Source organism: Trachypithecus francoisi, unplaced genomic scaffold (genome assembly GCF_009764315.1).
Source record: "Trachypithecus francoisi isolate TF-2019V2 unplaced genomic scaffold, Tfra_2.0 Lachesis_group21, whole genome shotgun sequence".
NCBI classification, from domain to species: domain Eukaryota; kingdom Metazoa; phylum Chordata; class Mammalia; order Primates; family Cercopithecidae; genus Trachypithecus; species Trachypithecus francoisi.
This window is the reverse complement of record NW_022681467.1, coordinates 34,555,365-34,570,518: the sequence shown is the minus strand read 5'-3', so window position 1 is coordinate 34,570,518 and position 15,154 is coordinate 34,555,365. Positions and strand designations below refer to the sequence as shown.

General features: G+C 48.1%; 1 protein-coding gene across 2 annotated transcripts in view; it reads right to left on the bottom strand.

The window, feature by feature from the left end:
- Positions 1-15,154, bottom strand: part of PPP1R16B (protein phosphatase 1 regulatory subunit 16B) — a 120,961-nt gene that overhangs the window by 7,656 nt on the left and 98,151 nt on the right. Inside the window, exons 5-10 of one of the 2 annotated variants that reach the window (XM_033186414.1) lie at positions 14,820-14,923; positions 12,710-12,834; positions 9,465-9,590; positions 8,469-8,544; positions 7,592-7,721; positions 7,331-7,499 (exon numbers count right to left, since the gene is read on the bottom strand). In XM_033186414.1, the coding sequence (XP_033042305.1) occupies positions 7,331-7,499; positions 7,592-7,721; positions 8,469-8,544; positions 9,465-9,590; positions 12,710-12,834; positions 14,820-14,923 (730 nt within the window). The remainder of the gene's footprint in view (positions 1-7,330; positions 7,500-7,591; positions 7,722-8,468; positions 8,545-9,464; positions 9,591-12,709; positions 12,835-14,819; positions 14,924-15,154) is intronic. The other variant, XM_033186415.1, reaches the window with a different exon arrangement.

The window sequence follows — 15,154 nt, the reverse complement described above, 5'->3', positions numbered from 1 at the left end:
GGCAGAGGTTGCAGTGAGCCAAAATTGTACCACTGCGCTCCAGCCTGGGCAACAGAGTGAGACTCCATCTCAAAAAAAAAAAAAACCCATATACAACACCAATCTGAAAACATCACATATTATATAATTCCAAGTATATACCATTTTGGAAAAGCAAGGCTATGGAAACAGTAGAAGATCAGTGGTTGCTAGGGTTTGGGGAGGAAGCATAAGTAGAACACCGGGGCTGTTTAGTGGGACAGACTTGGTCTCTTTAACCAGTTGTTCACAATCTCATCCGTCTAATATAACCGCTTAAACCAATTGGCGAGAGCATTCTGTGTGACCCTATCATGATGGACACATGACATTATGCATTTGTCAAAACCCACAGGAGGTACAGCACAAAGAGCAAACCTGACGTAAACTATGGGCTTTAGTTCACAATAAAGTATCAATATTGGCTCATTGGTGATAACATATGTACCACACTAATGCGAGTTGTTAATAACAGGGGAAACCAGGGTGGAGGGGGGTGTATATGGGAAATATCTGTACTTTCCACTCATTTTTCTAGAGTTCTAAAACTGCTCGAAAAAAAAAAAATCTATTCGTTTAAAAAGAAAAAATCCCTGCTGGGTGCAGTGGCTCATGTCTGTAATCCCAGCACTTTGGGAGGCTGAGTTGGGAGGATGGCGTCAGCCTGAGAGTTGGAGACCAGCCTGGGCAACATAGTGAGACCTCATTGCTACAAAAAAATTTAAAAATTAGCTGGGCATGGTGGTGCGTGCCTGTGGTCCCAGCTACATGGGAGGCTGGGCAGGAGGATCACTTGAGCCCAGGAGGTTGAGGCTGCAGTGAGCCATATTTGCACCACTGCAGTCTAGCCTGAGTGACAGAATGAGACCCCGTCTGAACAAAACAAAACAAAACCCACCTATATCCATCTCCAGTGTCAGAAATCAGAGCACTGAAGAAGAGGAATTAACTCTGGCCTGAAGGATGTGGGTTAGATGAAAGAGGTTTTCTCATGATGCAGGGAACTTCTAAATACATTTATCTGCCTAATGCTTAATGATATACAAATTATGGGCTGAGTCCTATGCAAATAAGAACACAACTGACCCTAGAACACCCTTTGTGGTAGGCACATCATCTTGGCAATGGTGAACTGAGATACTGGAAAACAGGAAGGTTAAACGAAACCCCCACCTTTCGTATTCTGGGGAATGGCTGACTGCACAGAATCAGCCTTCCCCATAGGATTTCCAGAGCGCTCAGACGACCCCTCCTTTTCCTAGGACCACCCAAACACAGTTCCCCAAATTCTCATTCTTTTTCTCTGCAATGATTAGCTAAACTGTCAACTTATCAACTGAAATTAAATGCTTGCTAAATGATTTTTTTTTTTTTTTTGAGATAGAGTCTCACTCTGTTGCCTAGGCTGGAGTGCGGTGGTGCGATCTTGGCTCACTGCAACCTCTGCTTCCCAGGTTCAAGTGATTCTCCTGCCTCAGGCTCCCAAGTAGCTGGGATTTCAGGGACCTGCCACCACACCTGGCTATTTTTAGTAGCGACAGAGTTTCACCATGCTGGCCAGGCTGGTCTCGAACTCCTGACCTCAGATGATCCGCCCACCTGGGTCTCTCAAAGTGCTGGGATTACAGGCGTGAGCCAATGTGCCCAGCGGTAAATGATTTAACCAAATTTTAGTTAAGCTGCTCCCCTCCCCACAGGATCCTGGACTTTGACTCACCCTGAGGGTAAACAAGCACTGCAATGCAGAAAAACTCTCCTGAAGACCCTTCTGGAAATGGGCTGACCATGGGACACACATTCCTGGTCAACTGTCCAATTACACCACCTGCTCGTCCCACCCCCCACCCTCAGTCCTTGCAGCCTCTGTCTTCCTCCCTAGGAAACGAACTCCTTTCTCCCTGACCTCCGAGATCCTTGTCAATTCTGTGGTCAAAGCAATCTACTTACTGCTGCAATCACTTGAAAAACAGTCTCTCTTTAGGTTTGAAAAACAATGACATGGCCGGGCTCGATGGCTCACGCCTGTAATCCCAGCACTTTGGGAGGTCGAGGCAGACGGATCACGAGGTCAAGGGATTGAGACCATTCTGGCCAGCATGGTGAAACCCTGTCTCTACTAAAAATACAAACATTAGCTGGGTATGGTGGCGTGCGCCTGTAGTCCCAGCTACTCAGGAGGCTGAGGCAGGAGACTCACTTGAACCCAGGAGGCAGAGGCTGCAGTGAGCCAAGATCAAGTCACTGCACTCCAGCCTGGCCACAGAGCAAGACTCCATCTCAAAACAAACAAACAAAAACCACCAACAAACATATACAATGCCAAGGTCCCAACTCCTGAGATTCTGATTTAGTCTGTCTGTACTACTTCTTAAACATTAGATTAAAAAACAAGGGGCACAGTGGCTCACGCCTATAATCCCAGCACTCTGGGAGGCCAAGGCAGGCAGATCACTTAAGGTCAGGAGTTCGAGACCAGCTTGGCCAACATGGGGAAATTCCGTCTTCTATCAAAAAACACAAAAATTAGCCGGGCATGATAGTGGGTGCCTATAGTCCTAGCTACTCAGGAGGCTGAGGTGGGAGAATTGCTTGAATCTGGGAGGCAGAGGCTGCAGTGAACCAAGATCACGCCACTGCACTCCAATCCAGCCTGGGCGACAGAGTGAGACCCTGTCTCAGAGGGAAAAAAAAAAGAAGAAAAAACAGTGAACCAAAGTCAGCCACAGCCTTGGAAGAAATGTGATTTGGGGGTCAGGCTGAACAAATAATTCCTCTTCAGTGGTTCTGAAATTCTTACGTGCAGCAGTATCGCCACATCTGGGGTGGGTCCTGAGAATCTACATTTATTTATTTTTACTTTTTGTTTTTTTTTAGAGACCAGGCTTCACTCCGTCACCCAGGCTGGAGTGCAGTGGTGCTATCATAGCTCACTGCAGCCTCGAATTCCTCGACTCAAGCAATCCTCCTGCCTCAGCCTCATGAGACCAAAGACTACACACCACCACACTCACCTAATTGTTTTTTTTTTAGGTGGGGGTGGTAGAGATAGGGTCTTGCTATGTTGTCCAGTAACTCCTAGGCTCAGGAGATCCTCCCACCTCAGCCTCCCTCAGTTTTGGGGTTACAGGTGTGAGCCACTGTGCCCAGCCAAAATCTGCATTTCTAACAAGTTCCCAGGTGTGCTGATGTTGCTGCTCCGGGCACCACGCTTTGAGAATTCCCACCTTAACATGGTAAAACCCTATCTCTACTAAAACACAAAAATTAGCTGGACATGGTGGCAGGTGCCTGTAATCTCAGCTACTTGGGAGGCTGAGGTAGGAGAATCACTTGAACCCGGGAGGCAGAGATTGCAGTGAGCCGAGATGGCGCCATTGCACTCCAGCCTGGGCAACAAGAGTGAAACTCTGTATCCAAAAAAAAAAAGACTGACTATACCAAGGGTTGGCAAGAAACATTCTGCCATGGGAAAGCAGACAGGTACAAAGCACCTTGGAAAACTGCTTGGTAGTATCCACTAAAGCTAAACATATGCCTACCTGTGACTCCCACTGTGTTCCTGGGTATATTCCCAACACAAAATAGTGCTTATGTCCACGAAAAGACACACACAAAAATGTTTATAGCAGCTTTATTCACAGTAGCCAGAAACAAGAAACCCAAATGTCCACCAAAAGGAGAATGGAGGCCAGGAGCAGTGGCTCACTATAATACCAACACTTTGGGAGGCCGAGGAGGGTGGATCATTTGAGGTCAGGAATTCAAGACCAGCCTGGCCAATATGGCGAAACCTCGTCTCCACTAAAAATATAAAAATTAGCCGGGCGTGGTGGCACGCACCTGTATTCCCAGCTACTCAGGAGGCTGAGGCAGGAGAATCGCTTGAACCTGGAAGGTGGAGGTTGTAGTGAGCCGAGAGCACGCCACTGCACTCTAGCTTGGGTGACAAAGCGAGACTCTGTCTCCAAAAAAAAAAAAAAGGAGAATGGATATGTAAATTTTAATATTCAAACAACCAAATTCTAGAAAGCAATAAAAAAGAATGAGGCAGCCAGGCGCGTCGGCTCACGCCTGTAATCCCAGCACTTTGGGAGGCCGAGGCGGGTGGATCATGAGGTCAGGAGACCGAGACCATCCTGGCTAACATGGTGAAACCCCGTCTCTACTAAAAATACAAAACATTAGCTGGACGTGGTGGTGGGCGCCTGTAGTCTCAACTACTAGGGAAGCTGAGGCAGGAGAATGGCGTGAACCCAGGAGGCGGAGCTTGCAGTGAGCCGAGATCGCGCCACTGTGCTCCAGCCTGGGTGACAGAGCGAGACTCCATCTCAAAAAAAAAAAAAAAAAAAAAAAAAAACAGAATGAGGCCAGGGAGACTGGGGCACGTGGATCACTTGAGCCCAGGTGTTTGAGACCAGCCTGGGTAACATAGCAAGATTCTATCTCTAAAAAACATTTTGTGTTTTGTTTTGAGACAAAGTCACACTCTGTCCCCAGGTTGAAGTGTGGTGGCTCAATCTTGGCTCACTGCAACCTCCACCTCCTGGGTTCAAGGAATTCTCCTGCCTCAGCCTCCTGAGTAGCTGGGATTACACGTGCCCACCACTACACCCGGTTAATTTTTGTATTTTTAGTAGAGACGGGGTTTCACCATGTTGGCTGGGATGGTCTTGATCTCTTGACCTTGTGATCTACCCACCTTGGCCTTCCAAAGTCTGGGATTACAGGCATGAGCCACGGCACCCGGCCAAAAAAAATATTTTTAATTAGCCAGGCATGTCAGTGCATACCTATAGTCCCAGTACCCAAGAGGCTGAGGTGGGAGGATCACTTGATCCCAAGAGGTCAAGGCTGCAGTGAGCTAGGATCACACCACTGCACTCCAGCCCAGACAACAGAGTGAACTCCTGTCTCAAAAAAAAAACAAAAAACAAACAAAAAACAAAAACAAACAGAACTACTGCTATATGCCACAACGTGGGCGACTCTCACAGATGTTAAAAAAGCCAGACATAAAAGAAAACAAACTACAGTGTCTATTCATATGCATATACAAAACTAATCTTTAGAACTCAAAGTTAGATAGTGGCTACATTTGGAGTGGGGGAAAGGACAGAGAGAGAACATGGATGATGAAAATGCTCTATGAATTCATCTGAGTATGTACATTTGTAAAAGTTTGTTGAAAATCTCATTTAAGATTTGTCTACTTGGCCAGGCATGGTGGCTCACACCTGTAAGCCCAGCACTTTGGGAGGTTCAGGTGGGCGGATTGCTTGAGGTCAGAACTTCAAGACCAGCCTAGCCAACGTGGTGAAACCCCATCTCTACTAAAAATACAAAAATCCACCAAGTGTCATGGTGGGCACTAGTAATCCCAACTACTGGGGAGGCTGAGGCAGGAGGATCACTTGAACCCGTGAGGCAGAGGTTGCAGTGAGCTGAAATCACACCACCGCACTCCAGCCTGGGTAACAGAGCAAGGCTTCATATCATTAAAAAAAAAAAAAAAAAAAAAAAAGATTTGTCTGCTTTACCATACTTAAGTTACACCACAATCACAAAGGAAAAATAAATAAAGCACAGCTGGGAGACATCTGAAATGTGATTTGATCTTCACCTACATCTCTTTTCTCACCAATCCTCAGACTAAGGGGCCAGGTAGAACAAAGCTTCCCTATGTGCCCTCTCCATCACCAGCTGGTGGTTTTGATGTGGCCTCCCCTTGGGCAGGCACCTTCACACCTCCTGGTGAGACAGGCAGTAGGTGACCTCACTGTTCACGGTGGGAAGCAGGGTCCCTCTGAGACATGTGGGCATGCTGGGTAGCTAATCAACTGCATCCCACCAAAGCTAAACTCTCTAGGCATGTTTTCATCTGTTCATGGTGTGGTGGAAGAACGAAAATGGCAGACCACGTCTGGTACAGTTAGCTTCTCCCTCGTCCTCAGCAATTCCACTCCAGCCCCAAACTTGTTCACTCCACTCAGCAAGAACGCAGCCATGCTGAGTGTGTTGGTTCTGGGTTAAGTAGTGTCCCTCAAAAATTCATGTCTACCTGGAACCTCCGAATGTGACTTTATCTGGAAATAGGTGTTTGTAGGTATAATAAATTAAATTAAGATTAGGTCATACTGGATTGGCATGGGCTCCAATCCAATGACTGGTGTCCTTATAAGAGGAGAAAACAGGCTAGGTACAGTGGCTCGAACCTGTAATCTCGGTACTTTGGGAAGCCAAGGTGGGAGGATTGCTTGAGGCCAAGTTGGAGACCAGCCTGGGCAACATAGCAAGACCTCATCTCTACAAGAAATTTAAAAATTAGCCAGGCATGATAGCCCCCGCCTATAGTCCCAGCTACTTGGGAGGCTGAGGTGGGAGGATCTCTTAAGCCCATGAGTTGGAGTCTTCAGTGATCTAGAATCATGCCACTGCCTGAGTGACAGAGCAAGACCCTGTCTCAAAAAAAAAAAAAAAAAAATTCAATAAAATAAAAATAAAAAGAGAAAACACACACACACACACAAAGAAGAATGTCATGTGGAGATAGAAGCAGAGACTAGAATCATGCTAGCAAAAGCCAAAGAATGCCTGAGCCACCAGAAGCTCACAGAGCTATGAAACAGAATCTCCTTGAGAGCCCCCAGAGGGAACCAACGCTGGTGTCACCTCGATTTTAGACTTCTGGCCTTCAGAACGGAGACAGAATAAATTTCCACCATGTTAAGCCATCCAGTTTGTGATAATTTCTCAAAGCAACCACCAGAAACGAATGTGTGTTCCCTTAGGAAAGCAGCTTAAAGCTTAAAGGACCATTGGCTGCTACAGGAGCAGGCTTCTCAGAGGTCCTGCTAGGATTCTACTCCATTTTTCAAAAAACATGTTCTGATAAACATAATTCTCACTATTTTGTTATATTTCCTGAAAAAGAAGTTGTAGTGCCCTCAGCTCCTGTGTGACTACCCTGTTGAAGCTCTCTTCTGGGAAGCCTACTGCTAGGTGTGCTGGAGCACAGCTAGGCACATAGCAGACACTCACCCCTGTCAGGAGACCCACCTGTGTGCCAAAGCACCCAGCTTAGCCTCTAACACGCTCCCTGATCACCTCTTTGACTACAGCAGCCACCAGCATCGGACTGAAACTGCTGGTTTAACTACAGTAGCCACCACCATCAGACTGGATATGCTAGTTTAAGAGCAGTGCCTGGCTACTTCCCTCTGAAGGCTCTCAGTTGAAGAGGCAAGGCCAGGCTGGGCCCTGTTCTCCTCCCGTTGCAGTGGCTGATACTGGGGCAGGGTGCGAGGCCACTCACAGGGTCCTTATTCTCTTGGTCTGTCCTGGTCTCCCTGATGTCCCCGTTGTAGGTGGAGGTCCGCTGATCCTCGGCTGCACTCCGCTGCTGCCACAGGATGGCCTCTCCCTCATACTCCTTTCTGTACAGGTTGGTCCTGTCCGACAGGCTGGCTCGACGCACCACCTTCCTGAGAGGACAAAGTGGGTGCTGGAGGCTGCACCCAGGTGCCACAGGCAGAAGCACGCACAGGGACCCTTGGCTGCCCTGCCCTGGACTCACCCACGGCTGCCCGCGCTAGATGTCCTCCGGCTCAAGGATGACTTGTGCCTCAGCTGTGACTTCATGATCACGTCATGCTTGTGTTTTAGCTCCAGCAGCAGGACCTTGAACTCTTCCTCCTCGCACAGGTCTGAAGGGGCAGAGGAGTCTGTTGTCGGGGACAGGGCCAGGACCTGTGGCCCAAGAGGGTGCTCCACACCCCAACCCAATGAAAACTCCAAGCATCTTTTGGGGCATGCAGGGAGGGAAGAAAACAATGCCAGCCTAAGTTCCTGGGCTGCAACCCAAACCTTAGAGGACTATAAGAATGGGAAACCCAGGTTCTGGGCACAGTCACAATTCCTAAGGTTCCCAGCTATGACCGAGGGATTAATATTCCTCTTTGATAGTTTCCAAGAAGAGTCCTCAAGTCTTCACTGACAGGAGAAGTAGTGAGGGAAACAAGCAGGTACCCCACATAGCCCAAGCAATAAATTATGCAAAGATGCTAAGAAAGCTACATACTCCCATCTATTCTACTTAACCCCTTTATCTATCTATCTACCCACTGCTGACTGAGCCATCTATTCAGATTCATCCACTCATCCACTTATTCTTCTATCTACTCATCCATCCACCCACCCACCCACCCATCCGGTCAACCATACCTCATAATATCTACACATGTACCCCTCTCATCCATCCATTTATCCATTTATCCATCTATCCCTTCATCTGTCCGTCTGTCCATTCATCTACCATCCATTAATTAATCCATCTATCTCTCTCTACACCAATCCATCAGTCTATATAACCATATATTTATCTATTCTCCCTCTACCCATCAAAAAATTGATAACTGTCTATTTGTGCACACCAGCTGTTGTGCTGGACTTACCTATTGGCATCTCATCCATGGATGTCCTTGCACTGAGACTAGCTCCATGGGACACCAAAAGCTCTGCCATCTGCATCTGAAACACAGGAAGAAGCTCACGTGTCCCCCTGCCCAGAGCTCAGAACGCCTAGGAGGTGGAGAGAGTGCCCAAGGCCTCTTAGGATGTGACCCAAAGAATGGTGGGACAAAGTTGATTTCCAGGGAAGGCCTGCATGCTAGAGCCATGGGGGGAATCCAGACAGATGCAATGAGCTTAGCTCCTCCTCCACATGCCTGGGCCACACCAAGAAGAGGGAGAAGAAAGAGTTGGCTGTAACTCTAGAGCTGGCAGGTATCCAAGGAGGGACTAGGTGTAAGTGACAATCAGAGTTTTGTGTCTGGAGAAAACTCTGGGAGTTTGGAGAAAGTACTGGAAGCAAAAATGCTGGAAATTTTCTTATCTGGCAAATTTGATTACCATCCTATTAGAACACAACTTGTCAGCCGGGCACGGTGGCTCACGCCTGTAATCCCAGCACTTTGGGAGGATGAGGCGGGCAGATCACCTGAGGTCAGGAGTTTGAGACCAGCCTGACCAACATAGTGAAACTCCGTCTCTACTAAAAATACAAAAAATTTAGCTGGGCACGGTGGCACATGCCTGTAATCCCAGCTACTCAGGAGGCCGAGGCAGGAGAATTGCTTGAACCCAGGAAACGGAGGTTGCAGTGAGCTGAGATTGCGTCACTGTACTCTACCAGCCTGAGCAACAGAGCAAGACTCCGGCTCAAAAAATTTAAAAAAAGAATAATAATAATTAAAAAAAAGAACACAACTTATCTTGTCCAATGTTTTTGCAAACTCCCTAGGCCTTTTCATATCCCACATATGAGCTATAGTCAACACCTTAAGCCTTAAAGTCTTATGTTCTTTGAAACCAATTGCCAGCCCAAAAAACTTGATGTTAGCAGGTTAACCCTGTGCCGGGTTCCCCACAGCCCTATGGGTGAGAACTACCTGTCCCCAGAAGGCAGCTGCGTGCAGGGGCTCCCAGCCATCCCAGTCCTTCACATCCACACGCACTCCATGATCCAGGAGGAGCTCAGCTGCCCTCAGGTATCCATTGGCTCCAGCTATATGCAGCTGGAGAAGAGGAAAGAAGTAAGCATTCCCTAGGGGATCAGCCCCACATTGAAGGTAGGCTAGCCCTCACCCCCACCCAAGTCCCACAGCATCCTTGGGGCCAATAGAATGGAATAGAATGAGATGGAAATACCAGTCACATTGCAGAGGATTATTAAGTCTGAAATATGGACCTAGAAGGAAAGGTAGAGAGCTGAATTCTTCTCCCATGTGGTTTGTCTTAGCATCCATATGGTTAAAGCAACAGCATTTACTGAGCCCCTACTGTGCACTGAGCCCTGAAGAAGGGGTCTCTGAGGTTCAATATGGTGATTTTTAAATATGTCTACAAACTATTTGACACATCTTCCTTTAGAAGATGGAGCCCAACTGTTCTCACCTTGAATGTGGGCCAGATTGAGTGACTCACTTCTAACAAATAGGATATTGTGAAGAGAGTGACAATGTGTGATTTCTGAGGCTAGGGCATAAAAGGCATTGCTGCTTCTACTTTACATTGTCTTGGATCAATTACTCTAGAAGGAGGCAGCCACTATGTTGTGAGGATGCTCTAGAAGCCTCAAGGAGAGGTCCTAAGCCTCAAGGAGAGGTGAGAAACTGAGGCCTTCTGCCAACAGCCAGCACTAACTTGCCAGCCATGTGAGTAAGCCACCTTGGAAGTGGATCCTGCAGCACCAGTCAAGCCTTCAGATGAGACTGCAGCCCCAGTAGTCTCAACAATATTGCAACATCTTGATTGCAGTATCATGACAGCCACCAAGCCAGAGCCACCCAGTTAAGCTGTTCCTAACTCTCTGACCCAAAGAAACCATATGAGACAATAAATATTTATTATTGTTTTAAGATGCTACATTGTGGGGTAGTTTGTCATGCAGCAATAGATAATACATCCAATAAGGGACTGTGATCCCATTCAAGGCCTTCAGTCATGGCCACTGCCTGGCAGACCTCAGTTGTCATGCTTGTTCAATCTGCCCCCAAAATACATAAAGTGCTTAGCCCATAATGAACACTCAGTAAGGGATTCAAATTCTTAGAGAGCCCTAAGTGATGACCATGAGAATGAATGAGGGAGAAGGAAATAAGGCAGAAAGACATCAACTGTCCAGCCAAGATGAGAGATAGAAGTGAAAGTCCAAGGCGGCCAGCAGAAGACTGGCTGGGAGGAAGTCAGAGAGCCTCAGCAGACCTGAGGTCTGGGGCCAGAGAGTCAGTGGGACAAAGAAGGCATGGCCTCAGGAAGTGATCCTTCCGAACACAGCCCTGATGGTCAGATGCTACCTCATCCTGGGAGAAGGTTGCTTAAAGCTCTGGTCAGTGGAGGGTTTTTGTTTCTTTGTTTTTTGTTTTGTTTTGTTTTCCAACTTGAAAAAGCAAGGGTATGATGTGAAAATTAGTATAATTATCTGATTTATAAATGTTTGATTCTTGCCAGTTGTAGAGAATGATACCTGCTGGCCAGTACGACATTACAAACCTCACTACTTGGCTGGAAATTAAAAGGTATGAGTGGAATAGTGGCATTGTTAGTAAAAATAATGGTCATTGCTAACATATATTGAGAATTTACAGACTGTGCTAGGCACTTTCACACAGAATCTCATTTAATGCTCCCAACAACACTGTGAGGAAGACGAGGAAGGCACTATGATCTCCACTTTATTGGGAAGACCCGAGACCTAGTATATGCCTGGTCCGTGGGGGTGGGGCCGCCCTGAGGCCAGCCCCAGCCCAGGAAGAGAAGATCCCTGTATCTTGAAGATCCAGTCACAGCCCCAGTAGAGCTGCAATGAGAGTGGGTAATGCCCTAGTGCAGCCTGACCTTGACTTCAGACAGAAACAGTCAGTCCTCCTACCTGACCCCATTCTTGAGTGCTAGGCTGAGCAGGTAATCCAAGCAGGGACCCAAGTAATAGAAATGGGCACAAAACAGATGTGAGAGCTCAGGAAGCAGGTGGAAGAAGCCCACTTATCACACCTAGGCTGCCAGGACAGGCCTGAGGGGTAGTGAGGATACCTGGTACTGCAGAGCACTACCTAGTGAGCTTGAGATCCCGAGACTGCTAAGTGCTTACGACCAGCAGGAACCTAAGCCTGGGACAGGGCACCCGCCCCCCAATTGGGGGATAGGCTGCCACAGCCATGATCTGAATTTTGATTTACAGGCTGCAGAAGTAGACCTCCCAATATTAGGCTGCAGTGTGCTTTGAGAGCCTATGAGGAGTGGCCAGGGAGGTTTTCCTAAGTCATTGACACTTGAGCTGCAAGGATGAGTGGAGTTAACCAGGCAAGCTTGAGAGAGAAGAAGGTCCCATTGTTCTGTCTCCAGGGTCTAGTAAAGTATGTGGCACAGAGGAGATGCTCATAACTGTGTGTTGACTGGATGGATGGATGGATGGATGGATGGTTGGATGGATGGATGGATGGATGGAAGTCAGGGAACCCAAAGGAGAGATTATTGCAGTAATAACAGGGGAGCTGATGAGGCAAGGCAGTAGGGTGCTAGGGTGGCAGAGGAGACACTAAGGCAGAGGAATGGACAGTGCAAAGCAAGAAAGCATGGGTGAGTGGGTGAATGGTGACACCAGTCCTTAATGGAGGAGGTCATTAGAGGAGAGGGAAATAAGGCGCTTAAGATGGACACCTGAAGCCTTGGGTGAAGGAGTATCTTGGAGACAGAGCAGGTGGTGAACAGGTGGGAGCCAGGCCTCCCACCCATGCTCCTAACTCCAAGCCCCACTTGAGAGTGGCCAGATTCTTTTTTGTTTGTTCGTTTATTAAAGACAAAGTCTTGCTCTGTCACCCAGGCTAGAGTGCACTGATGCAATCACAGCTCAAACTCAAATTCCCGGGCGCATGTGATCCTCCCTCAGCCTCCCAAGTAGCTGGGACTACAGGTGTGAGCCACCAAGCTCAGCCCAGAGACAGGCCAGGTTCTCAAAGAGGCTGAGCCCTGCTCTGCTGACCCTCCCTATCCAGGGGCAATCCTGGCCCAAAAGGATTCTTGAGGAGGTCCAAGGTCACAGACAGGCCCCAAGGGTACAGGGTTGGTTCCCACCAGATGCTGGCCCACTTTGGACCTAGCTGGTCTTGGTTTTGGCACTGGCCCATCTCCTCACCAGTGTGGCACCCTGGGCATCTATCCAGTCCAGGTCCTGGCCTGCTGCAATCATGCAGTGGATGTCCGCAATCATCTGCTGCTCAGGAGCTGCCCGCATCTCATTGATTTTCTCTTGGGTGATGCCTGCAGTGGGAAAGAGGGGATTTATTTAGCACCCTCAGGCCTAGAACCCCAGAGCGGAGGGGAAGGCAGACGAGGAGGCATGGTTCTTGTACCCTAGGGTACGCCAGTCAAGGGGGCATGCAGACATGCCCATAGATCATTGTCTTCAGGCCTGATGAGCATAGACACCATGCACTGGCCCACAAAGCAAGGGCATTCCTGCCTGGCACTCACTAGGCACTGGATTCATGTCAGCAGCTTTGCATATGCTGTTCTTCTACCTGAAAGTCCCTACCATCCAGCTACACACCTCCAACTGCTCAGATGGCTGCCTCTGTCTTGTTCTTTAGGTCCTGGACTGGATCATCTCCCAAGCTGGCCTCTACTGACCGCCCTATCTGACCAGGGTCTCTGTTAGTTTCCTTCGTCTCAACCACAGTTGTGGCTGTAGCACCTGGCACAATGCTCAATCAATTTTAGTTGCAGAACGACTGAATAAATGAATGTATTACTTTCAAGTGGAGAGCTGAGTCAGTTAAGGTAGGGGGCGCAGAGAGACATTGTATAGCCCGAATCCCATTCCTGTCTTAAAAGCGTGTTACTGACAGCTACGAATAGTATTTAAGGAGAGGATGACATGCTCCGTAAAAAGATGCATTAGACCAAGCACTCTTCGATCGAATTCAGGAGAGGTCTACAAAAGGAGGAAATAAAATCACACGTTTATTTTGACTAAGCTTTAAATGAAATTTAGCATTCCCTACCATTAGAATGTAAGCAAAACCCACAGTAGTGCCAGCAGTGCTTGTGACTTTGTTACCAACAGATACTATAGCTATTTTCATATCCTGTTATCTTATTGTTTAATGAATTAATGAAGTTTCTATCTAACACATTGAAAAATATTTTGGTAGTTATGCTTTAATATAATTGGCTTCCTTTATAATCCTATAATTTTATAACTGCATTTAAAAACAGTATTCTGGCCAGGCGTGGGGGCTCATGCCTGTAATCGCAACACTTTGGGAGGCTGAGGCAGGCAGATCACCTGAGGTGAGGAGTTTGAGACCAGCCTGGCCAACATGGTGAAACCCTGCTCTACTAAAAATACAAAAATTAGCTGGGCATGATGGTGCATGTCTGTGATCCCAGCTACTTGGGAGGCTGAGGCAAGTGAATCACTTGAACCTGGGAGGCAGAGGTTGCAGTGAGCCGAGATTGTGCCATTGCACTCCAGCCTGGGGGACACAGCAAGACTCCATCTCAAAAAAATAAAAACATTATTCTGAGAAGGGGTCCATAGAGTCACCAGATTGGCACAAAAAATGGTTAAGAACCTCTATGGGAGATGAACAGGAAGAGCTGGGTGCAGGGAACAGGAGATTCAATCATGGTCACTGTGGCTCTGTGGGGGACACAAGGGCAGGGCCAGCGCAGGACTGCAGCTGCAGCTGAGGATCTGGGGTGTGTGACATATTTCCAAGGAGGTGGCGTTTCAGAGGCCTGTCTGTGGGGTGCTGGGGGCACACAGGTCTCTCATTGCTGCATTTGTTTCCTCTCTGAACCTCATTTGTGAGTTAAGAACAGCCCACATCTTGTTTATCTGGGCCCCTGGCAGCCAGTGTGGTGCCTGGCACAGAGCAGGCACCCTCCAGTATTCTTGACTTTATTATTGTCCCGCATAGAAATATATCTTTACGGTGAATGTTTATTGAATCAAATTGTCACAGCTGATGAAGACAAGGCCAGCTGCGGCCAGCTGCGTGTGTGGGTGACACAAATGAGATCAATACCTCCCTTCTGCGCAGCACATTTTCCAGGGTCCTCTCACGTCCTGCTCTTGATAATCACACAGATAAGGATACGAACGAGGACCCATCCTATTCACCGAGCGTGGCGCACAAGGCAGGCCGATGAGTAGCTAATCTGTTTGCCTGCACTGATTTAAGAGACGCTCTCTGAAACTCTGTGCTATGCTCACTTCAGAGCAGGCTGCCCTCCCTTACCCTGGTATGCCATGCAGGTCTCGATGACATCCAGGGTGGGTTCATCCTCGCAGAGGTCATATGGCATGTTCCCATCCGAGTTGACAGCAAGCAAGTCGGCCCCACTGCAGAGAAAGAGGTAGGGTGAGGGCCAAGTAGGTGTGGCTAGGGTTGGTCTAGCTGCCTCTGCCCTCTGGCCTCTCACCTGCAATCCTACTGTACAACCCGGCGCTCAAAACCCTACCAAGGTGTACCCCAGCAAGATGATGTTTGGATCTGCCTGACATACAGTCCAAGAGCACGACGGCTGCAGGATCCCAGGGCCCTAGGTGGGAAGAGACCAAAGTCCCAGGACA